The sequence below is a fragment of the Aotus nancymaae genome, unplaced genomic scaffold, assembly GCF_030222135.1.
Source record: "Aotus nancymaae isolate 86718 unplaced genomic scaffold, 86718_ANA_hifiasm-v0.15.2.pri h1tg000041l, whole genome shotgun sequence".
Lineage (NCBI taxonomy): Eukaryota > Metazoa > Chordata > Mammalia > Primates > Aotidae > Aotus > Aotus nancymaae.
Genome location: NW_026988455.1, coordinates 43,490,726 through 43,514,874, shown reverse-complemented (window position 1 = coordinate 43,514,874; position 24,149 = coordinate 43,490,726). Strand labels below are relative to the sequence as shown.

General features: G+C 47.9%; 2 protein-coding genes and 1 long non-coding RNA gene across 12 annotated transcripts in view; 1 reads left to right on the top strand and 2 right to left on the bottom strand.

The window, feature by feature from the left end:
• ENTREP1 (endosomal transmembrane epsin interactor 1) overlaps positions 1 to 8,181 on the top strand; it is a 66,617-nt gene extending 58,436 nt beyond the window's left edge. For both annotated transcript variants that reach the window (XM_012453755.3, XM_064361676.1), the window contains exon 11: positions 261 to 8,181. In XM_012453755.3, the coding sequence (XP_012309178.3) occupies positions 261 to 464 (204 nt within the window). In that variant the 3' untranslated portion in view covers positions 465 to 8,181. The remainder of the gene's footprint in view (positions 1 to 260) is intronic.
• LOC105718151 (uncharacterized) lies at positions 107 to 14,865 on the bottom strand. Of its 8 annotated transcripts, none has more exons than XR_010337052.1 (4): positions 9,402 to 14,865; positions 6,733 to 7,015; positions 4,637 to 5,340; positions 107 to 4,510 (listed from the first exon to the last, which is right to left on the bottom strand). It is a non-coding gene; the product is annotated as an uncharacterized LOC105718151 (long non-coding RNA). The 8 variants fall into 8 exon arrangements; XR_010337053.1 differs by having other exon boundaries at positions 6,898 to 7,015; XR_010337057.1 differs by having other exon boundaries at positions 3,008 to 3,642; positions 4,374 to 4,510; positions 4,637 to 7,015.
• A 4,087-nt stretch (positions 14,866 to 18,952) lies between these two features.
• APBA1 (amyloid beta precursor protein binding family A member 1) overlaps positions 18,953 to 24,149 on the bottom strand; it is a 222,954-nt gene continuing 217,757 nt past the window's right edge. For both annotated transcript variants that reach the window (XM_012453796.3, XM_064361675.1), the window contains exon 13: positions 18,953 to 22,818. In XM_012453796.3, the coding sequence (XP_012309219.2) occupies positions 22,747 to 22,818 (72 nt within the window). In that variant the 3' untranslated portion in view covers positions 18,953 to 22,746. The remainder of the gene's footprint in view (positions 22,819 to 24,149) is intronic.

Below are 24,149 nucleotides of genomic sequence, written 5' to 3'. Positions count from 1 at the left end.
GTTAAAGCAAGAAATTGCAGTGGACAGATCAGTTACGTGTGGTTTACGGGTCTGCAGCTGAAATGGTGGAACATTTGGAGAATTTACATTCAAAGAACCTCCACAATTCCAAGTGAGTTCCACTTTGGGAAAATGCCTTTATTTTTTTCTTTTTTAAAGCAATTACACAGGAAGATAGGTGGATGGACCTAGGAGGTAAGTCAAAGAGCCACATCTGGCAAGACGTCCTTAACTTCTCCCCACCTCCTCTTCTTCCAAAGATAATGGCCCCATCGCAGCCCAGCACATCCAGGGCCCACACGCTGCCCTCACGGAGACAGCCTGGCCTGCTGCACCTCCAGAGCTGCGGTGACCTGAGCACCTTCACGCCGGCGGGGAGGCCCCACGCCGAGAGGAGGCCCCGGCGAGTGGAGGCTGAGCGGCCACACAGCCTCATTGGGGTCATCCGAGAGACTGTCCTGTGAACCCTGGAAAACAGAAGGCCACTCCAAGGGGAAGGATTCCCTTCCTTCCTGCCATTTCCTGGCTGGGAGCTGGGGTCCCCCTCAAGAAAAAGAGCACTGTGGAGGACACGTTTTCCCACTGGTTGGCTCCCACGTCTGCTGACCGAGGGCATTCAGGGGTAAATGCACAGGTCAGCCCAGGCCCATTTGGGTTTGCGCTGCACCGAGTTGGAGGTCTATGAAAGCATTGGCCCTCTCTTTCCTCTGCTGGGCCTCGTGGCATTCGCAAGGGTCACATGCCCTGATGTGGGCAGAAACTGGGCTAATGAGTCTTTGCCCACTTCACCCCTCGAGTCTCTCTTTGTTGCTAAGTTCTTTTCCCCTTGGAAGGGCAGTGCTGCTGGGCTGCTATTTTTAGCTGCCTGTGGCCTTTCACTGCTCGGTGAATTGGCAGGAAATAAGGTGATTAACCCTATGTGTCCACAAGCCTCAAGCTTGTTTCAGGTCACCCTCAAATCACATTCTCTTTAGGCAAAACAGGAAACCGTAAGTGAGGAATTTTAATGCAAGACATTTAAGGAGAGGACTATTGTTGATTCCATTTACTCATGCTTGCAAAATTAGAGACCCCTAAGGCAGAGCTGAGAATAAAAATGTTTACTTTGGGCCACTAGGCTTGATGTGTAATATTTGTTTATACTCAGATGGCCAGGCCTTGCCTTACAGAGGGCTGGGAACTTGAGCTGTGGTGGTCAGGCTCACCACGAAGGCCACTCAACCAGTTTAATTTATAAAGCATCCAAAGCCTGTGGATAACATGTGTCCTTCCTTCAAACAGCAAGAGCTTGGCTCGATGGCTTCATGGGGCTGCCTTCTCATGGGATCATGAACAATAAATCAATGAAGTAATTACAGATTGGGGATGATTGCTGAATAGATAAGTAGGTGGTTAGAGAAACTTCTTTGAGAAAATGACACTTTTGAGCTGAGTCACGACTTAGAGGGTCAGGGACGAATGTTCCAGGTAGAGAGAGAGAGAGAGAGAGGCAAAGAACATCGGGGCAGTGGTGGGCAGAAGCTGCACAGACTGCCTGTTGCTAACAATGAGAGGATACTGTTGAGGAGTTTTCAGGAGAGTGATGGATGTCAGCATATTTTCAGAAGATCACCATGCTGCATGGAGAATAGTTTAGGCCAGCCATGAGTGGAGGTGAACTGAGTGAAGAGGTTACATAGGAGGTGGAATACTCCTTCTTGCTGGGCACTGCCTGTGCACCAGATACTAGGCCAAGAGCTTTGCACACTCCCCATTTTATGCTCATGACAGCGTAGGCAGTGGGAGCTGTTATTGTCCCTATTTTACAGATGTGGAAAATGAGGTTCATTCATTTTCCCATGGTCCCTCTACAGCTATGGGTTTGCCATTTCATGTTTCTGTGAGAAAGAGCTGTTAAGATTTCTAGCTTGCCTCCCCAGACCACAGACTGACTCCCTGGCTTCAAGCCAACAAAGCATGCCAGCATGGGAACTGTGGTGGGGACAAGGGCTGGAGAAAAGGAGGGGAAAGACTCCCATGTGGAGGTGCTGAGCTGGGGTGGGAAGGGGGCTGTGTAAACAACCCTGGAAATGGGGCAGATATGGAGGCCCATCAACAGGCTGGGGTCTGGGCCCTTGCGTGGGGTGAGCTGTGTTTGGGGAAGATCTACAGTGACATCTCAGAATGACATTTTCTATGTGCTTATTCTCCCATTCCCAGAAGCTGAATTCCCCTTCTGGCTCATGATCTTTCCATTTCTCTAGGAGTCCTGTCAGCACCACAGCCATCCACTGTCCACTGTGGGCTGGCCCACTGCCCGGGTAAGACCCTGCCTTGTTTGAGGGCCTCACTGCAGCTCTCTGACATTCGTGGACTGCCCATTTGGCCCATTCTAGTTTCTTCTCTCCTTCACAGCTGCTTGTGTACCCCCAAACTGGTTTCTCCAGGTGAGACCCCACAGCTATTAGCCAACTACTTCGTCCCTCTCCCATAGCCAGGCAGGACAAGGGACCGGCCTTCCCTTCCCTCACTCAGGCCTGGCTAGGTCTTTGTCACCGCTCTGGGCTTCTGTTTTTTTCCCAGCTGCATTCCTTTCCACCTTCCCTTCTGAATCCTGTTGCTGACCTCCACCTGCCACTACAGGCCTCCCTGTGTACCTGAAAGGCTCGAGGAAGACAGGTGGGCACCACAAGTATGGGCAATGTCTGGCTTCTAGCCTTGGGGGGACAGTCACAGAGATGGCCTCAGCCATCCTGAGGAATGAGAAATTGCCAGCACCAACCAGAAGAGGAAAGGAGGCACAAAGCCTGAGAGCATCAGTTAGATGGACACCAGGAGCAAGGGGGGCCTGTCTTAGCTTCATAGAATTGTCCCTGCACTTGAGAAATGGCGTGTAATTCCAGGACTTGACGGTATCGGCGAAATCTGAAAACCTACTTCTGTCTTCCTTCCCTGACTTTAAGAACTATTGAAGTAAAAAAACAAACAAACAAACAAACAAAAAAACACCAAAAAACATATACATATATATAATGTAATACAATAGTTTTTATATATTTAGCATGGGAGGGAACTCAGAGGTCATGTGATTTATCTGCTTGCTAGTTCATCTGGATGGTCGTATACTTTTAAGTATTTAAGCATTAAGAATGACACACATGCTCATAGGTTAACTGAGTATCCATAGGGAGGGCAACTGTTTTGCCTTTAGTGTCTTGAGGAATCCACAGTCCAGAGGTGTTGATAAAGCATTTCAAACATGGGTATCAAAATGACACTAGAGGTTAATTAGCACGAGGGATGTTTGAAATAAGTTTTCACTGGTGAAGTAAATAATGTTCATGATATGTGGCCAGCTAGGAGCACTGCACAGTCATCACCGCCTCTGTACCAATGAGACAGAAGAATCTGGTCCCCACTTTGTGACACTGTCACAGGATGGACTGGGACGCGGGCTGCTCCTTCAAGCCCCAACCTTTCAAGCAAGCTACGTGTCTAAGAGTCCGAGGACAGCTAGGACTTTCCCAAGCGTATGAACTGTTGTGTGCAGCCTTGTTAATGAGTGTGTCTGGTTGGCAGAATTGCCCAAGACTTGCTTTCATTGGAGCACCTTGATGGTGAGGTTTGGAGGAGGAGTCTATGGCCCCTCATGCCAGAGGCTGCCTGTATTTGTCAAAAGAACCAAACATTTGCTGAACTATCAAATTGGGTAGGTCAGATCATGCTGTCTCCTCAATTTGCAGAAGAGGAAACTGAGGCCCAGTGCTAAGAATGGGGCAGGGTAAGAGACCAGCACTTCTGGCTGGAGTTAACTCTTGGTGTCGTCCATTCCATGAATTTGACCTATGCATAATGACACGTATGCCCCACTGTAGTGGTATATAGAGTAGTTCCACTGCCCTAAAAGTCCTCTGTGCTTCTCCTAGTCATGCCTCTCTCCCTAACTCCTGGCAACTATTGATCCTTTTACTGTCGCCATAGTTTTGCTTTCCCCAGAATGTCATACAGTTGGAATCATGAACTATGTAGCCTTTTTGGACTGACATCTTTCACTAAGTGGTATGCATTCAAATTTCCTCCATCTTTCCATGGTCTGATAATCCATTCAAACCCTTTAAAAATTATTCGATTCAATGGTCATAAAAGTACTCCATCAAGTTAACATCTCAAAACAGTTACCCTTGTTTGCTGAATTTACTCATGTCAGGGACCAGGGAAAACCAAGTCTGCAGCCCACAATGGATTAGTGCTCACCTGGGTTCCCACTCTGGATGGAGTCTCCCAGTTTCATTTGTCCCATGTGATAGGCACTGGGGACACTGATGAAGAGGACTGGGCGGGAACAGGTGGAGACCCCCTCTTCCCTCTGCACCTGCGTCCATCTGTGAGGCTACCTGTGAGCTGAGACCCATCCTCACAGCAAGGCCCGTGGTGTGAAGGTCCGAGGCTTTGGCGAGTTCCCCAGGATTAGGAAGAACTGGCAGAGGAAGGAGAGAGCTGCAGCCAGGCCTCTACCCAGAGGAATGGAATTCTGGAAGCAGAACAAAGGGGCCCATCTCCACCTTCCCCCAGGCCCTTCAGGATGCACAGGAGGACGGTGGGGCCAGGAGGGAAGGGCCCAGGACGAGGCCATCTTTGTTTTCCTCGTTGTTCCTACCTGAGGCCTCTGCAAGGAAAGCCAAGTCTGGGGCCAAAAGACACCACTTTTCTTCCACTCCCCTCTCTCTGAAGGAGCCTTCATCCTTTCATTCACTCAACAGGTATTTATGGAGCTCCAGAGTACCAGGCCGTGGGCCAGGGCTGAGGGAAGAATGCTGAGCAAGAAGAGGAGACACACAAATCACAAATTACACATGCAAAGCCACCTTCCTCTTGGCTGCAGAACCGTGCCCAGGCCCCAGCAGGGAGGAGGAGCCAAGAGAGGGTGACTTTGAGACCAATGGGCGCACGCCTGGCTTCTCAGGGGCTGGCATGAAGGATCCCCCATCCCTGATTATCAAACAGGCTCACACGGCAGGTGGTTCACCATCCTGGGAATTCTTTGAGAAAAGTTATTCATGACTCTTGTTAAAGATAGTAATGGGCCGAGTTCAATGGCTCATGCCTGTAATTCCAGCACTTTGGGAGGCCAAGGCTGGTGGATTACCTGAAGTCAGGAGTTCAAGACCATCCTGGCTGACGTGGTGAAACCCTGTCTCTACTAAAAATACAAAAATTAGCCGGGTGTGGTGGTGGGTGTCTGTAATCCCAGCTACCTGGGAGGCTGAGGCAGGAGAATCGCTTGAACCCAGGAGGTGGAGGATGCGGTGAGCCAAGGCTGTGCCATTCCACTTCAGCCTGGGTGACAGAATGAGACTCTGTCTAAAAAAAAAAAAAAAAAAGATGGTAAGGAAGACTTTACTCAAGCAGGAGCCACCGCAGTGGGCTTCTGCAATAGGATTCAACCCCAAACACAGCAGGACAAATGGAGATTTATATGGCCAAGGAGCAAGGTTGGGGTCAGTAGATAGAAAAGTACTAGGAGGAAGCAGGGCTAGGGCAATTCTTGACAGACCAACTCACTAGGATTCTTGCTGAAGGCAGGCCAGGGTGATAAGCTATTAGGGTAGGGAATGAGGAATGTGATCAGATACAAGAATAGGAGATTTTTGCTAAACTGACTCCACAGAATTCTTGCTAAAACTGGTCTAAGAGTCCAAAGTCAGAAAGAGGACTCAGGCAGGGTGCAATGGCTCATGCCTATAATCCCAACACTTTGAAGGCTGAGGTAGGATAATCACTAGAGTCCAGGAGTTCAAGAGAAGACTGGGCAACATAGTGAGACCCTGTCTCTACAAAAAATGTAAAAATTAGCCAGGCATGGTGGTGCATGTCTGTAGTCTCAGCTACTTGGGAGGCTGAGGTTGGAGATCACTTGAGCCCAGGAGGTTGAGGCTGCACTGAGCCATGATTGCACCACTGCACTCCAACCTGGGTGACAGAGTGAGACACTGTCTCAAAAAAAAAAAAAATCAAAAAAGAAAAAGAAAGTGGACTCAGAGGAGCCTTACTCAAGTTTGATCAAGGGGCGGGTTTGTCAGACTCTTAAGGAGCACCTCCGTTTCTGAGTAGGAACTCTCATCACACTGTGTCCCTTGCCTCAGGCTTGTCACTGCCTCAAGAAAAATGCTCCTTTCATTCCAACAGCTGGCAGGATCTATGTGTTTTGCCCTAACAAAGAAGCTAGAGCCAAAATTCAGGATGAATCATCATTCTTCTCTGGCAAAGTGGCTGTAGGTCCCAGGTCTATGGAGGCTTTCCCAGAATCTTTTAGATACTGTTCATGAATTCTGATCCCAAAGGAACATTTCATAGTGGGGGCAGGGTCTATTAGGCAGAAAAGAATTCCAAGCAAGGAGAGTTGCTGGGATTATTCTGCTCTGGTCATGAGCTGTTTCTCCCGCCAACCCATATCTGCTTGGCGGAGGCAAGCAGTAATCGTACACCAAAATGAGAGGTGTCAGGCATGGAGGCCTCTCTCCTCATTTTGTAGATGAGGAGACTGACATCCAGAATGGTAAACAGATTTGCTTGGGCTCATACACGCACCAAGTGTCAGCATGCCACAACTTTAGCCCGTGTCTCCTGCTTTCCATCATAGCAGACTGCTTGCTCTCCTCTAGACTGCTGTGGGAGGGAACTATGGGGAGGCGAAAGAAAGACACCAGTGGAACTCATAGGGAGCTGAAATGGTAACACCAGTGAATCACTTACAAATAGTGATAAGGAGGCCAGGCACAGCGGCTTGCAGCTGTAATCCTAGCACTTTGGGAGGCTGAGGTGAGAGGATTGCTTGAGCCCAAGAGTTTGAGAGCAGCTTGAGCAACATAGAGAGACCCTGTCTCCACAACAACAAAAGCCAGGCATGGTGGTGCACACCTGTGGTCTCAGCTACTCGGGAGGCTGACGTGGGAGGATCACTTGAGCCCAGGAGGTTGAGGCTGTAGTGATCTGTGATGGTGCCACTGCACTCCAGCCTGGGTGAGAGAGTGAGACCCTGTCTCCAAAAAAAAAAAAAAAAAAAGGGGGGGATTAATGACTAGCATTTATTGTGATCCCATCCAGAGCTGTCTTATTAACTTAGTTCAAGTAATCTTCACAGTAGTCTTCACAATTCTATACCAGTTCTTATGACTCTACTTGATTTCTCTTGTTTAATTACATTGGCTGACATCTCTAGTACAACGTTGAAGAGTAGTGGAAATAGAACATCCTTGTGATGTGCCTGATCTTAGAGGAAATGCCTTTGATGTTTCTCCATTAAATAAGATACTAGCTTTAGGACAAAAATAAATACATAAATAATATATAAAGATACCATACCTCAGTTTCTATGTTCTTGAGGGTTTTTGTTTTGTTGTAGTTGATTTTTGTTTGTTTCATGAAGGGGTATTGGCTTTTTTTTTTCTTTTTTGAGACAGAGTTTCACTCTGTCACCCAGGCTGGAGTGCAGTGGCTCAATCTCAGCTCACTGCAGCCTCTGCCTCCTGGGTTCAAGCTATTCTCCTGCCTCAACCTCCTGAATAGCTGGGACTACAGGCACACACCACCATGCCCGGCCAATTTTTTGTATTTTTAGTACAGAAGGGTTTCATCATGTTGGCCAGGATGGTCTCCATCTCCTGACCTCGTGACCTGCCTGCCTCAGCCTCCAAAAACTGCTGGGATTACAGGCGTGAGCCACTGCACCCAGTCTGGGTATTGGATTTTGTCAAAGGCTCTCTCAGCATCTCTGGAAATAATCATATGATTTTTTCCCCCTTAGGTTTATTAATGTGGACTATGTTATTAATGGATTTTGAGTAGTAAATGAACCTTGAATTATTGAATAAATCCCATTAATTTATGGTGTATTATTTTCTTAATGTGATGTTGGATTCTGTTTGCTAATATTTTATTTCAAAAAGTTTCAATGCTATTTATTAATGATATTGGTCTGTATATTTCTGTAAACTCTTTATCTGGTTTGGGTATCGGTGTTTTATTAGCTTCATAAAATGAATTGGGAAGTTTTCCTTTTCAGTGCTCTGAAATATTTTAGAGAATACCGGGATAGCTGGTCTTTGGAGATACAGTAGAATTTCCTGTCAAAGCCATTGGAGCTTTACTGCAGAATAATTCCTTAATATATTTTTCTATTTCTTTTATTAAAATTCATCCATTTAAACTTTCCAACTCTAGTGAGGGTCAATTTTGGTAATTTTTATCTCCCCAGGAAAACATCTATCTACTTCACCCAGTTTTTCAAACTTATTTGCATAGAAATTTATCATCTCTTATAATAAAAATTTTTCTGTTCCAATGGTTATTCCCCCCTGGTCATTTTAAATTTTGTATCTTTATGTTTTCTCCTCATTTTTCTTGTTAGCTATTTTATTTATTAATTATATCCACTGTCCATTTTCTCATTAATTTTTGCTTTTAGGTTTTTTTTTTTTTTTTTTTTTTTTTTGACAGGGTCTCACTTTGTCATCCAGGCGGGAGCTCAGTTGTGAGATCACAGCTCACTGCAGCCTCGACCTCTCCAGGCTCAAGTGATCCTTCTACCTCAGCCTCCCATGTAGCAGGACTACAGGCACACCACAGCCAGCTAATATTTGTATTTTTTGTAGAGATGGGGTTTCATCATGTTGCCAAGGCTGGTCTGGAACTCATGAGCTCAAATAATCCTCCTGCCTCGGCCTCCCAAAGTGCTAGGATTATAGACATTAGCCACAGTGCCTGGCTGCCTTTAGCTTTATTATTATTATTATTATTATTGCTTTCTTTTGCTTTTCTTTATTGTTCATTTCTTGGTACTTTGAGCTGGAAATTTAATTCATTTCATGTTATTTTCTTATTTTCATTGATAAAGTGTTTAGCACAATGGGTTTCCTTATCACTGCTTGAATTGCATCCCATAGAATCTGATACATTTTCATTGTGATTAGGGACCCCCTTGGAAATAAAGAATACAAAATTAGGTACAGGGCATTGAAAGGGGCTAATTATGGGATAATCCATGATACTTGAATTTCAGTAACTTCACAATAAATCCACTGCTGTTCAAGAATAAGGCTTGGGAGTTCACACCTGAGTTTTGGGTAAGTGGTTGGCATTTTTGAGATGGGCAGCGGTAAGAAAATACCCTGAGGGCATGAGTAACAAGAGAAAGGAACTGAAAAGAGAGTGAACTATTATGTGTATCTTGTGCCAGGCACTTGGCAGAATTAATCTCAATATAATCTTGCCATGTGTGTGATTGTTGTACTATCACCAGTTGCAAATGATTAAAAGGAGTTTCTGAACGTTAAGTAATGCCTTTCAGATCACACAGTTGGTTAAGTGAGCCTACATCCAGCCCAGTCCAGCCCTGAAGCCCATGTTTTTTTCACCACACTCACCACATTGCTGGTGCCAGAAAGGACTGGCTTCAGTGCTCCTCCCGTCTTCTAGAAGCTGTGAGCTGAGGAACTTCTTACAGAAAGTCACTGGAAAGACGAGTACTGGCAGTGTGCAATTACTTATTGCAGGGCATTAGACAAAACATGGTGACCACAGTAGTCATCTATTGCTGTGTAATGAATTATCCCCAAATGACAAACATTTATTATGTCACAGGCTCTGAGGGTCAGAAATCCAGGAGCAGCTTAGCTGGGTGCTTCTGGTTCAGGATTTCTCATGGGGTTGACATCTAATGGTTGGCTAGAATTACACTCACCTTAAGACTCAACTGGGGCTGGAGGATCTGCTTCCAAGCTCACTTATGCAGTTGTGGAGGGGCGGCAGTTTCTCACTGGTTGCTAAGAATTCACCATGTAGGTCTCCTCACTGTGTAAGTTTCTCCATAAGGCTGCTCACAACATGGCAGCTTGCTTCCCAGAGTGAGACATGAGAGAGAGAGAGAGAGAGAGTGAGTGAGTGTGAGTCAGTCACAAACCAGAAAGCCCGCCCAAGATGGAAGCCACATTCTTTTTATAACATATCTTAGAAGTGATATACCATCATTTATGTGTATTAGAAGCAAACCACTAGGTCCCACCCACACTCAAGGGGAGAGAAATTGAGCTGCACCTTTGAAGGAAGGGGTATTTAAAATATATGTGGATGTTGATGAAGTTCAGGACACGTGTCTCAGTCTGTTTTCTGTTGCTATAACCGAATACCTGAGACTGGGTAATTCTTTTTTTGGATAGAGTTTTGTGGTGTCACCCAGGCTGGAGTGCAGTGGCGCATCTTGGTTCACTGCAGCCTCCACCTCCTGTGTTTAAGTGATTCTCCTGCCTCAGCCTCCCGAGTAGCTAGGATTACAGGCACACACCATCATGCCAGGCTAACGTTGGTATTTTTAGTAGACATGGGGTTTCACCATCTTGGCCAGGCTGGTCTCAAATTCCTGACCTCAGGTGATCCACCTGCCTCAGCCTTCCACAGTGCTGGGATTACAGGAGTGAGCCACCATGCCCGGCCTGAGGCTGGGTAATTTATAAAGGAAAAAAGTTTATTTGGCTCACAGTTTAGGAGACTGTGAAGTCCAAGAGCATGGTGGCAGCTTCTGGCAAGGACTTTGGTACTGTGTCATAGCATGTAGAGAAGTGAAAAGGGAAGTTGGCATGAGCAAAAAGAGGGCAAAACACGAAGGTTGGTCTCGCTTTATAGCACCCTGCTCTCCCGGGAGCTAATCCAGTCCCTTGAGAGCAAGAACTCACTCCCATCAGAATCAACTCAGTCCTGAAAGAGCAGTGTTAATGTCTCCTAATGACCTAATCACCTCTTAAAGACCCCACCTCCCAATCCCATCACACTGGGGACCAAATTTTCAACACATGAATTCTGGGGAATATACTCAAACCACAGCGACACACTACCCCAAAATATGCCACCTTGGCATTTGAGAAAACAGCAGAAGTGGGAAACTCACATTCACCTTCTCCTCACTCTTTTCTCCTAAAGCAGATCACAAAATCTTCTTTCTAGAGGTTCCCTTCCTATACCCGAAGAAAGGAATGTCTTTATCTCTGAAGATGCCAGGATACAGAAAGGAATGTGAGCAACCAGGCCTTGCTGACATTTCCCCCAGTTTATTACCATTAGATCAGAACTTGTCTACACCCATCCACTTCTTCATCAAACTTAGCATAAAAATACCTAAGTTTCTCTGTTCCTTTGGTTCTTCAGTTTTAAAGGCTTGCATGCCACATGAACTTTATAGGTTAAATAAATTTGTATGCTTTTTGTCTTGTTAATCTGTGTTTTGTTACAGGGTCCTCAGCCATGAAGCCAGCCATGGGTGAAAAGAGGAATTTTTTCTCCCTTACAATGTATTTTAAGGCCATCTCAGGGATACTGGCTGTATATGCAGTATATCCAGCCTTTCAGAAGTTATCCCTGCCATGGGATTTGTAACAAGGGGATTTTGTCTAGGCTGAGCCATCCTCCAGAACCCATTCCTTGCTCTCCCTGGAAATCTAAGCCTCAACATGCCCTGTGGTGTACAGAGAAGAGGTCACCCTCATTCATGCCTGCATTCATTCATTCACTCAGCAAATATTCATCAAGTGATGAGATGTTGGGCGCAGCCCCAGGTACTGGGGATCGAGAAGTGGACAAAGTGCATGAAGTCCTGCCCCCATAGAGCTCACATTTGAATGGGAGGAACCAGAAAATGAATCAAAAGATAATTGAAATAACAGCAATAAAAAAGCTATGAAGAAAAAGAATGGATAGGAGGTGATGGGCACTGCTGCCTTAGAGTGACCATGGTCAGTCCTCTGCACTGTGTTGGAGGAGGTGCTCAGAGAAATCCCTTCTGCTGAGGATACATTTCAGCAGAAATTTGAATGAAATGAGAGTCAGCTAGGGGGATACTGGGAGAAAGGTAGCAGGGGCAAAGGCCCTGAGGCAGGAGTGTTCTCGGTGTGTGGTCAAGGAGTAGTGTGGTTGGAATGGAGTGAACAAGGGAACGATGAACAGGAAATGAAATCAGAGATTGGCAGGCACCAGATCAGGGCTTTGCAAGGTCCTTGTATTTAGTCTAGTGTGATGGAACTCAGTTGGAGGGTTTTCAGCAGAGGAAAGATGCAATCTGATTCATCATCACTCTGCTAAATGAGGGATAGGATGGAGGAGAAAAGAGGAAACGGGGCTAATTAGGAGGCAGCTGTGGTCATTCAGGTAAAGAAGGTCGTGGCTTGTTCTGAGGACGACACAGTGCAGGTCATGAGACATGGTCAGATTTGGATGTGATGCCTCCTGCACTGCTGTTTCCAGGAGGTGGTGCTGCCAACTTAAGACAAGGATGATTCTGCTACTTTTGTATCTTTCTAGTTAACTGTTGGTCATTCTTTCAACAAACTCTCATGTTATATACTATGTGCCAGGTGCTATCCTGGCATAATGGGTAAAGAAGTGAGCCAGACACCGTCCCCACCCACATGACACAGAACAGCAGGGAAAAGAGGCAGAGCAGACACATCACAATCCAATGTGCTAAATGCTGGAAAAAATACTAGCGGCATCACAAAGCAGCAAGCCATTCACCCTGGGAGCCGGCACCAAGACGGAATAGGATTTGCATGGGCAGGAATGGGGCGGCAGGTGTCACAGGCACAGGATAAAGCTGTCCGTGTCTGGAAGCAGTGAGGAGCCCCGAAGATGAGGCAGGACAAAAGTAAGACCCTGGAATGCCAAACTAAAGCCATTAGACTTGGCACACGAGGAGGTCCTGAGTAAGCCCAGTGGCAGCAGAGAGTGTGAGTGGGAGTGGAAAAAACTGGAAATATGAACTTCTTTTGTGATGCTATTGCTAATACCATTAGGAAAGATTCAGGGTTTAAGGACAAAGACATTGATTGCAGCATAAGTTAAAACAGCAAGAAAAAAGTGGAAATAGGCCTAATACCCAGCAAGAAGAATAAATTATTTTGCATTAACATTTTAAAAATTGTATATAAGCCTCTTGGGAGGTTGAGGTACGAGAATCGCTTGAAACTGGGAGGCGGAGGTTGCAATGAGCCAGGATTGTGCCACTGCACTCCAGCCTGGGTGACAGAGTGAGACTCTGCCCCAAAACAAAACAAAAAAATTGTATATAAGATAGCATAATATATTGACATTAAAAATGTTTTCCTTTGGGAGGCCGAGGCAGGTGAATCATGAGGTCAAGAAATCAAGACCAGCCTGGCCAACATGATGAAACCCTGTCTCTACTAAAAGTACAAAAATTAGCTGGGAGTAGAGGCACGTGCCTCTAGTCCCAGCCACTTGGGAAGCTGAGGCAGGAGAATTGTTGGAACCTGAGAGGTGGAGGTTGCAGTGAGCTGAGATCGCACCATTGCACTCTAGCCTGGCAACAGGGCAACACTCCGTCTCAAAAAATATATATATATATTTTCAGGCCAGGTGTGGTGGCTCACACCTGTAATCCTAGCACTTTGGGAAGCTGAGGCAGGAGAATTGCTTGAACCTGAGAGGTGGAGGTTGCAGTGAGCTGAGATCGCACCATTGCACTCTAGCCTGGCAACAGGGCGACACTCCGTCTCAAAAAAATAAAATAAAATAAAATGTTTTCAGGCCAGGTGTGGTGGCTCACACCTGTAATCCTAGCACTTTGGGAGGCTGAGGCAGGCGGATCACTTGAGGTCAGGAGTTTGAGGCCAGCCTGGCCAACATGCTGAAACCCCATCTCTACTAAAAATACAAAAATTAGCCAGGTGTGGTGCCGGGCACCTGAGAAATACACATGGTCCACACAATTTAAATGGAAATACATTGAAGGGCCACAGCGATTCTCTCTGGATGTTGACATTATACGTAAAGATTGACTTCTGGATCTGACCACGCCTCATGATCTCCACTGTGTCCTCCTCAGAACAAGCCACCACCTTCTTTACCTGAAGATTGCTTTTTCCCTTTTTATGTTTCTAAATTGTTGACAGTTTTCATGTGAATATGTATTTGTTTTATAGTCAGAAAAATTATTTCTCAATAAAGATTGAAAATCGATTTAAAATAAGGATCTGCCCAATCTGATGGAGAAGGTGGCCTGAAGAAGCCGATTTTGAGCAGAGAACTAAATACTTTGGAAGCAGAAGTGAGGGAGGGGGTCGGAGAAAGAACTTGCTCTCTGATTGGGGGTGGGAGAGACAGAAGAATCAAAGATCAGTTCGGCCTCACCTCTTCAGCCCTCCTCAGCACAGCAGCCAGAGCGGTCCTGTTAAAACAAGTCAGATCACATCCTCCTCTGCTCACTACCGCCGGTGGCTCCCACGTTGCTTAGTATAGACACTGGTGTCCTTAGAGTCACTTCATAGCATAAACTTCCCACCCTTCCCAGGGTTCTCTCAGTTCCCTCCCTCCCTCTGCTCTCCTCACTCTTCCTGGAACCGGTGCAGGACTTCCTGCCTCAGGGCCTTTGCACCTGCCAGCCATCTGCCTGCTTTCTGTGTCTGTTTTGCCCTCTCAACTCCCTCGAGTCTTGACTCCAATGTACCTTTCTCAGGAGGCCTTTTCTGGCCGTCCTCTCCAAATTACAGCCTCTAGAACGGTTAACTTTTCCCTGCTTATTTTTTCTCTTTGCCTGCCCCACAACTTAGTATAACCATCTCTTTTACTTACTTGATCTTTTGTCTCCTTCGCTGTAATATAAATAGCAGGAAAGCAGGGATTTTGTCTGTTTTGTTCTGGGGATTTTGCCTAGGTTGAAGCCATCCTCCAGAAAAGACCAGAGAAAGACCACGAGATTTACCCAGCGCTTAGTAAAAGGCATTTCTTTGATGGCTAAACTTCTTTCAATAGTTAACTCTCTTGGTACATTTCCACATTATTCTTTGGTCACTTTCTCTGTTTTCGGGAACAGCAGAATTTAGACTGGAGATTGCGGGGAGGTGGTGGCAACCGGGGTCCGGGGACCGGCCTACCTGAGGATGGGGGCCACTGGGGCCTTCAGATCTCCTCGTGATGGTTCCAGCGCGGTTCCCACCTCCTGGGGCGCTGGGGGCGGCGCCCGTGGCGGTTGCTGGCGGGCGAGGCCTGGGCGCCGCGATCATCGTCCAAGACATTCTCCCGGCCGCAGTGGCAGGTCCAGTTCTGCTGGCGGGGGCGCGGGTCGAAGGGGCGCAGACCGTGTCCCCGTGGGGGCTTCTGGGGGTCCAGCTCCCACCGGAGAGGGAAAGGCCGCTGCAGGCTGACGCCAGGCGCCACTCAGGCGAGCTGTGCTGGTGTCTCCCGGGCCCTCTCCGCTTCTGGCGCAGAATGGAGCCTCAGTGTCCCAGGCTGGGAAAAACGCGACCCCCATCAGATTGGCTGAGACCCCTAGGACTCCGGCCGGTGGGAGCCGCTGCGCTGGAGGGAACGTTCTGGAACGCGGGGCGGGTCGGTGGACGCTTCCCTCCTGCCTCTGGGCTCCACCCTGATGTCTCCTTCCCGCCTCATTAGTTCTCGAACGGAAATAACCCGAGGAGAAAAGCAGCCGAGGTGGGCGTTTTATTCCACGCCCAGCCTCACCTGCTCTGGATCAGCCGAGGGAACGCGGGGGACGGCTTCCTCTATGACTAAAGGGAACTGAGGACGGAGGGGGACGGGGACTGGGCCGTCCCGGGGGAGGGACGTAGACCAGGCCAGGTCCCGGGGTTGCTGTGCGCCCCCGCGGCCCCCCAGGTGGCTGGAGCGGGTCACAGACCGGGCTGGACAAAGCCAGGAGAGCCAGGGCCACCTCCGAGCAGGGCAAGTCCCAGCCTATGGGGACGCCAGGCTAGGACGCGGACCACCGAGGCTCCTAACAGCCCGGGAACCACGGCCACAGGCCTTGCACCGGCAGCTCGCAGCGCCGTGGCTGGCACCGAGCCGAGCTCGGAAGCTCGAAGGCTGCAGCGAGCAGTGAACAGCGCGGGCAGTTTCCAGCCGCCACTCAGAGCTCTTCCTAAGAGTGAAATGAAACAGAATAAAATGGAACTGAAAATGGACTTGCTTCCTTGGGCCCCATATCTAACTCTAGCCCACCTTTCCTGTCCGACCGCAGGTTGGCTGTGCCCCCCACCGCCAAATCCTGCGCTCCGTGCCCCCTGCTCCCCGGAGGCTGCGCATCCGGCTCCTGCAGCTCCATCCGCCTTCCCCAAGCTCCCTGCAGCTTGTGTTCATCTCCTCCCTGGGATGTCACTTGTGCTGAGCATTCTGCTTGGGATTTCAGCTACCTGGGTACCTGCGGGTCTCACCCCTGACCACAAGCTCCTCAGGGAAGAGGGGATGAGAAAGAAACAAGACAGGCTCAAGTTTGCGTCATCACTCTGGGACTTTGGGCAAATTACCTACCACATCTGAGGTCAGTTTCTTCATCAGTAAAATGGGGTATTGCCTGCTTTGTGGTGTTGCTCTGCAGCTGAGTGATAGAGCCCATGCAGCTCGTTTGCCTGCTATCCTATAGGTGCTCAAGGAATGTTAGCTTGGAACTGGTGAGTGGTTGTTTTTTTTTTTTTTACATCACATTACTAATGGAAATTGAATGTTGGAGATTTCTAGTGAGCATATGAGAGGGAAAATAAAAATCAAAAGATTGCTTTGCAGTGGAAACATTTCACTGTGTCTGTGCTGTGGTTAGAGACTTCAGTAAGATGGGAGCTGAGCAGAGGCCTACTGTGTGTTCTGTGAGGCCACTGCACAGGAAGGGCCCTGAGGTGTCACTCGGAATGCTGTCTCTTCGCCCCTACCCAAGGCAGGTCCTGGAGACCTTCAGAGCCTGTTTTCTAATGCTGTGACAAACACCTAAAATGTCCACATTTGACTTGTGTGCTCGCAAATGGACCATTAAAGTGATTGCTTATGTTACTAATAAAATTATTATTTTTAGACCAACCCTCCACAAGAAAGCTTAGAAATTGCTTAAGTAGCTGAGATGCTGGCCCACAGCAGGTGTGCTGGTAAATGTTTAATAACCAGTTCTCCAAGAGGAAATGGTGAGTGTGCATCTGTGCTTATATACAATACATATAAACTTACTTGATATAAAGGACGTGTAACACACAATTTACAAACAATAATCATATATTCTCTTGCTCTCTCTCTCTTTTTTTTTTGTGGAGGGAGGCAGGTAGAAACTCACTCTGTTGCCCAGGTTGGAGTGCAATGGTGCAATCATAGCTCACTGCAGCCTTAAACTCGCCGGCTCAAGCAATCCTCCCGCCTCAGCCTCCCAAGTAGCTGGGACCACAGGCATGTGACACCATGCCTGGCTAATTTTTTCTGTTTTTGTAGAGATGGGGGTCTTGTACTATTGCCCCAGCTGGTCTTGAACTCCTAGGCTCATATGATCCTCTTGCCTCAGCCTCCCAAAGCTCTGAGTTTACAGGTGTGAGCCACCATGCCCTGCCTCACTAATCTTTATTGCAAATGCCACCCACCTATAACTTCAGTATGACTTGTCTTTCCTGCAAACTCACAATCAGTTTTTCTAATTCTCAAGTACAGGAAAGCTGTAACTTGAACCCCGGTCTGTGACTCCTCTTCTAATTATAACCCGTGGTGATGAGACAGTCAAAGAAGATTTGGCTCCTGCCCGTAAGAACCTCCAATTAGTGGAGGGGAAGAGGTGGTTAAGGTAGTAAGTAGCTGGTTAGTTGTGCTGTCTGAGATGGACAATAGGAGCAGAAAGTGGAGTGGCCCCTGGATAAGGGGGTCCAGGGTAGGAAGGAGGTTGTGTTTCCCACCTCCTGCCTCCCACTTCCCACAGTGGTAGCCTCGGCCTTCCGGGAATTGCTTCTCCCCACCTGGGGGAAGGGACTAGAAGGCAGCAGTCATCTAGGCTGCTTGCTGCTCCACTGTCACAAAGACTCTGGATCTGGCCTGAGAACTGAGGTTACAGTAGTGCGCTCAGTCTGCCTCCAGGGCCTCCTGGGTCTGGCCAGTAATGAGGTCTGCCGTTGTTTTTTCACGTTTTTGTAAGGATGGGGGTCTACAAACCCTGTCAAAAGCTGGGAGCATACAAAGGAGCATTAGTCTGGGAGCCAGGGAGTGAGGTTCTAGCTCCCACTCACTGTGTAGTCTCCAGCAAGTCTCCAGCAAGTCCTAGTTTCCTTATCTGGAAAACAAGGGGCCTAGGATGAGTGGCCGAGACTCCTTCACTCAATTGCCTGGGAATCTTGGCAGTTGTCTGGAGTTGGCATTTCTCATGTGATTCCACCAGAGGGTGCCAAATCCTAGCTCTTGCCAACTTAGTTCCTAATGTGGGTGTCTAGTAGGGAGAGTCCAGAGGAGGTGGAGTGTGAGTTGAGTGTGATAAAATGTGTGGAAGCAATTAGCAATTAAGTGTACGAGAGAGAGTGTGTGTGTGTCTGTGTAGCACCAAAGCTCCTATAACCACCTATATCTCCTGCCCACCACCACCCTCTGCCTGCTGGCTGCATCTTCTCCTTTCTTAGCTCTTAGGGCCTCCTCCACGCCCTGGCTAAAAGGTCTGGCCTCAGGGCCTTTGTCCTTGTGTCCCTCTAGCTTGGAACATGCATCCCTAAGGCATCCACAGGGCCCTCCCTCCTTTCTTCATGATGCCTTCCTAACCAACCTACATAAAATAGCCACCCCCAAACTCATTCCCACTGTCCACTTAGTCCCTTAAAAAAAGGCACCTCCCTTATGGGAGATGACTGAGGTTGGGGGAGAATTAATTCCTGTTTTCCTTCCCTCATGGAGGATGTCAAGCATGAAATCCAGAGAATGTCTCTTTCTCCTGTTCAGTGTGCGTGAAGGAGACTCACAAGACTGACGCATCACCTGGGCAGGAGAACACAGCCTTTCCAGTCTAAAACCAAGTCAGTTTCCAAGGAATAAAAGCTCATTTAGAGAAATGCCCAGCTCTGGGCGGCAAAGCCGTGCCTGCAGGGTGGGCAGGAGCCAGTCTGTTAGGGAAAAGACAAAGACATCACATGGTCCCGAGACTTTCCTGCAACAAGAAGACACTTGGCCAGGCCAAGAGGTGAAGTTCTTGTTTATTGTTGCAGCAACTCTTATACAGACATTAGCGTTCAGTTAAATAAAGGAAGATAGCACAGTAAATACATCACAACCCCAAACCGGATGACTGTGGCCATGGTACAGAGGAGGGAGGGAGGGACCAGTGACCAGACTGTCGTGGAAGTACATTCAGTGGGTGTGCGGTATCCACATTCCAGGCTCACGTGTAGATATATTTTATTTATATATTTATTTATATTTATATATAGATCATTGAGTTTTGTGTATACAAAGAACGATATTGTTACAAATACAATACTATACTTCTCCCGACGCTTTACAATAAGCTCTATTTCACCCTCTTTATAGAACAATAGTACAAGTTCATACTCTAGGTGCTGTGCTAAGTATGTACAAGAAATGTCATTCCCACACAATCCTCACACACTGCCTTGATGGAGGGGAAGAAAGATCAGAGTTGTGTGCTCAAGTTGACCCAGGCCAGGGAAGGAGACAGACATGAAACTCAAACCGACAGGCGGCCTGCGAATGTGAGTAAACACATCTAAGGAGGGGCGGCCCCTGGTTGTAAACATTGGTAACGGCTACACCACTGGGTTGAGGGACCCGGGAAGGGCTCTGCAGATGGTTTTCATCTGTGTGTGGGGGGTGTTGGTGCCCACAGGGTGAGGGGGGCAGAGGAGCGATGGGGGAGGTAGTAGGTTACTCTGGGACTCCCTGAAGGCGGTGTTGATGGGCAATGTTCAGAAAGCAAACCCGTGCGCAGGGACCCGTCACCCCTGCGATGCGCTCCATCCCCCAGGAGCCCGCTCTGGCGAGGGAGGAAGGTGTCGCTGGAGACGTGGGCTCCAGGCATTGGTCTTTGGGGGTTTCTTCCTCTTGTGAACCCAAGGCTGACAGTGGCTCCCTGAAATGCTCACATTGGAGAAGAGGCAGGGTGGATTCTGGTGCCTCTGCCTGGACCAGGACGGGGAGGTGAATGTAGGAGTTCATCCCCAAAGATGAGCCACCAGCACACCCTGGCAGAGTGGCCACAGTGGCTCTGTTCCCTTGCAGTGTTTGGGAAGGCTGCTCTGTACATAGCCTTCCTGTTACATGGGGTATTTAGTTATTTACATATACAACTATATATACTGGGATGACAGAAGGGAAGGAGACCACCACTTCTCTTGGGACTTTCAAAAATCTAGCAACTCACTTTTAAGACTCTGGCTGCTGGGGTGACCATACCTAGGCTCACTCCCTTGCCCCAGTGGTAGCAGAAAAAGAATCCACTTCAGCTGGGTGGGAAGTACCAAGCTCCAGCAGCTTCCACTCACTGGGTGTGAAGACACACTTGGATTAACACAAAAGGATGTGTTGGATAAATCATCTCACTCTTATGTTACAATGTCAGTCCTCTAGGAGAGCTTGCAGAATTGGCTTTTTCAGCACCTCTCAAAGTTTACAAGGTTTTTGTGCAATAGGAATAGAAAGTATAGTCTCTCCTTGAGGTGAAGATATGTAACTGTTACGTCCAGGTTGTACAGGGACGAGCTACTGGAGTTCTGTCCCCTGGCCAATCGAGGGCAGGCCTCTGTGGTGCTGCCCAGGTGCCTGGGGGCAGACAAGCATGAGCCCCTGCAATGATTTTCCAAGGCTCCTGATGCCTGAGATATCACTGGTAACACTCCATTCCTGTTCTATCCACTCTTACTGGCAGAGGAAAGATGAACTGGCTGTTGACTCTTTAGAGTCTCCTTGTATTACCAGATATGCTACAGCAAATGGAGAACCTGGGCCATGGTTCCTTCCTGGTCCCCACATTTGTGATGGATTGACCTTGGGGCTGGTCTCCCAGCAACATTCTGTAAAGCATCCTTCAAAGAAGTCCAGGGGAGCTTTATGGCCCAACCCAGAGCCCCTGGCCCCACCCCATGCCACTTTGCAATAGCAGAAGCCCCTTTCCCCACAGGGCACCTGGGCAGCCAGTGGCCTCCCTTCCTTAGGGCTCCTTTGTAGTACTGTGACACTGAGAGTTCCGCTGCTTGTTCCTTTCAGGCATTGAGCTTCCCTGATTCTAAACAGACAACTCAGAAGGTACAGAGGTCTCAGGGAATTGATCACAGAGCTCTCTGGTTGAAGTCTCTTGTTCCTAATCTTGTTATAGTCACTTTTCTCCCTCTTTGAAATCCCTCCATTCTCTCTATAAATACATGCTACCCAACATTTGCTCACTGAGTTCCTATTTCCACAGACATAACATAAATATCCTGGATGCAGAGAACAGGGACTATATTAATTACAAAATATATTAGTTTCTCTTCCCCTGTCTCTACTGAGGTCATGAATGAAACAAAACAAAAGCAAAGCCAAATCACACCTCACATGAAAACAAAATGCTCTTTGGACCAAGAATAAGTGAAAACTGGCTCAGAATTATAATATTACTAAAACATCTACACTGAACCAAGACAGAAGCCATAAATATGAGGCACCTGATGAAAACACAGAACATTCCACACCAGCTGAAAATGCTCTCAGGCCCACAAGGCAGCAAGATGTTGTTTCTGGGCCACATCTGGGGATTCTTGGGCATAACTTGAGGTTGCTATTGACCCCTTAATTTTGTGGTTTATGTACTGCTCTGGTCTTTCCAATATCACATCCTGCCTAGTGGCCCTAAGCAGAAAAAAAAGCTGGTCTTACCTTGGGCCAGAACACAACGCTATGGCACCTGGAGCCTCACCTTGTGGGGAACAGTCCCTCCTCCCCAGAGTCCTGGGATGTGTGTTTGCAGGGGAGGAGAGTCCAGGAGGGGGATGCTTTAAGCCAAGGTGGTGCTCGAGGGGCTGGGCCTCAGCCACAGAGAGGGCAGGTCCCTCAGGATGAGGCTGAGCAGCCCCTGGGTGCCTGGCCACCTGCCAGGGAAGGGGCCTCCCAGAGAGGTGAGTTTCCAGGGGATCTATGTGTCTAATCTTCAGCTTGTCTCATTGGTGGTGGGAGCAGGGAAGGGTGATATGCAAAGGGACTGTGTGTGAGAGAGATACAGAGAGAGAGAAGCAGACAGTACCTGCCTGTGTTTATCTAATGGTTGATAAATTTTAGGACAACTTGGTAAAGCTTCAGATGCCCTATGAATTCCCAAGGTCTCTGTGACACTATGGTGTCCTTGCCCAAGGCAGTTATTTCCCCTTTCATCTTGGGGTGAGAAGGCTCATATTAGAAAACACACATACATTGAAATTAAAACTAGTGATAGAAGAGGTTTAAGGTTGGCTCAGAGATTCTGGGAGGAAATAATGTACGGTGCCCCAACTACATGGCAGGCAGTGCATAACCTTAATGATGTGGGCTGGCTCTGGGTACTACCACATTCCCACAGATAAACTTAGAGAGCAGAGATCAGCAACTGGGTTTTAGGCACTGCTGAATCAGCTGCTTCACTGCCCCGGGAGCTCTTTCTAAGAGGTCTGCACCTCTTGGGAAGGGAGGATTCCCTGTTAGGCAGTGACAGCCCACCTTTGGACACCCCCAGAAGGCCCTCCTGGATGGTCCTGGGTCGGTACCAGGTGGGTGCTGGCTGCTCTCCATCCTCAAGGGAGTGCATACGAAACTTCCCTGGTATTTAAAAAAAAAAAAGCAAATTGGAGAGAGTAAAGAGGTCCTTGCGGATTCTTCTCTTCCTGTGTAAAACCGAATGCTGGGCGTGAGAGGGGAATGTCTCAGTGGACACAGGGATGCAGCACGAGAAACACAACCACAATGAGGAGAGTCCTCCATGCATGCCACCACCACGTGAGGCTGTGGTCAGATGTAAACGGGCTGCTCCTGGGCCGTCAGCAGTCTGTACATGGCGGCTGGCATTGTCTTCATGTGAATCTGAGGGTATAGAACACACTTTAGTGGGGGCTGAGGCTGGAGGGTGGCTGTGTGGGCACTGCCCAGGGCTGGAGAGAGAGGCAATGCCTCTCCCATAGAGGGCCTTGAAGATACCCTCCTACTGCCCAGCCACCACCAGGGACCTGACCCAGGTTGGCCTCCAGGAAGAGTGGAACCCACTGACTTTCTCAAAAGCTTAGGGGGGACAGAAATGAACAACAAAAACCAGGCAAGGCTTATTTCTCAGTCAACTGCTCTTGCTCTCACCAGACCCTACCCTTTTAAAAAGAGGACTCTGAAAATGGAGGGAGAAGGCTCCAGGCTTCGCAGGGCACCTGCCTCCCTTGCCTCTCTTGACAGATGAGGCAAGGATGACAAATCAGCCCTAGAATAGCAGTGATGACTGACAGCAGTGATGAATGGCATCAGTGATAACTGATAGCACTGATGAATGACAGCAATAATGACTGACAGCAGTGATGACTGACAGCAGTGAATGACAGCAATGACAGCAGAGATGACTGACAGTGGTGATGAATGACAGCAGTGATGACAGCAATTATTGACTGACAGCAGTGATGAATGACAGCAGTGATGACTGACAACAGTGATGAATGACAGCAGTGATGACTGACAGCAGTGATGAATGACAGCAGTGATGAATGACAGTAGTGATGACTGACAGCAGTGATGACTGACAGCAGTGATGAATGACAGTAGTGATGACTGACAGTAATGATGAATGACAGTAGTGATGACTGACAGCAGTGATGAATGACAGAAATTACTGACAGCAGTGATGACTGACAGCAGTGATGAATGACAGCAATTGCTGACTGACAGCAGTGATAACAGACAGCATTGATGACTGACAGTAGTGATGACTGACAGCAGTAATGAATGGCAGCAGTGATGAATGATAGCAATTACTGACTGAAAGCTGTGATGACTGACATCACCAATGACTGACAGTAGTGAAGACTGACAGCAATGATGAATGGCAGCAGTGATGACTGACAGCAGTGATGAATGACAGCAGAGATGAATGACAGCAATTACTGACAGCAGTGATGACTGATAGCAGTGATGAATGACAGCAATTATTGACTGACAGCTGTGATGACTGACAGCAGTGATGAATGGCAGCAATGATGAATGGCGGCCATGATGACTGACAGCAGTGATGAATGACAGCAATTACTGACAGCAGTGATGACTGACAGCAGAGATGAATGACAGCAATTATTGACTGACAGCTGTGATGACTGACAGCAGTGATGAATGGCAGCAATGATGACTGACAGCAGTGATGAATGGCAGCAGTGATGACT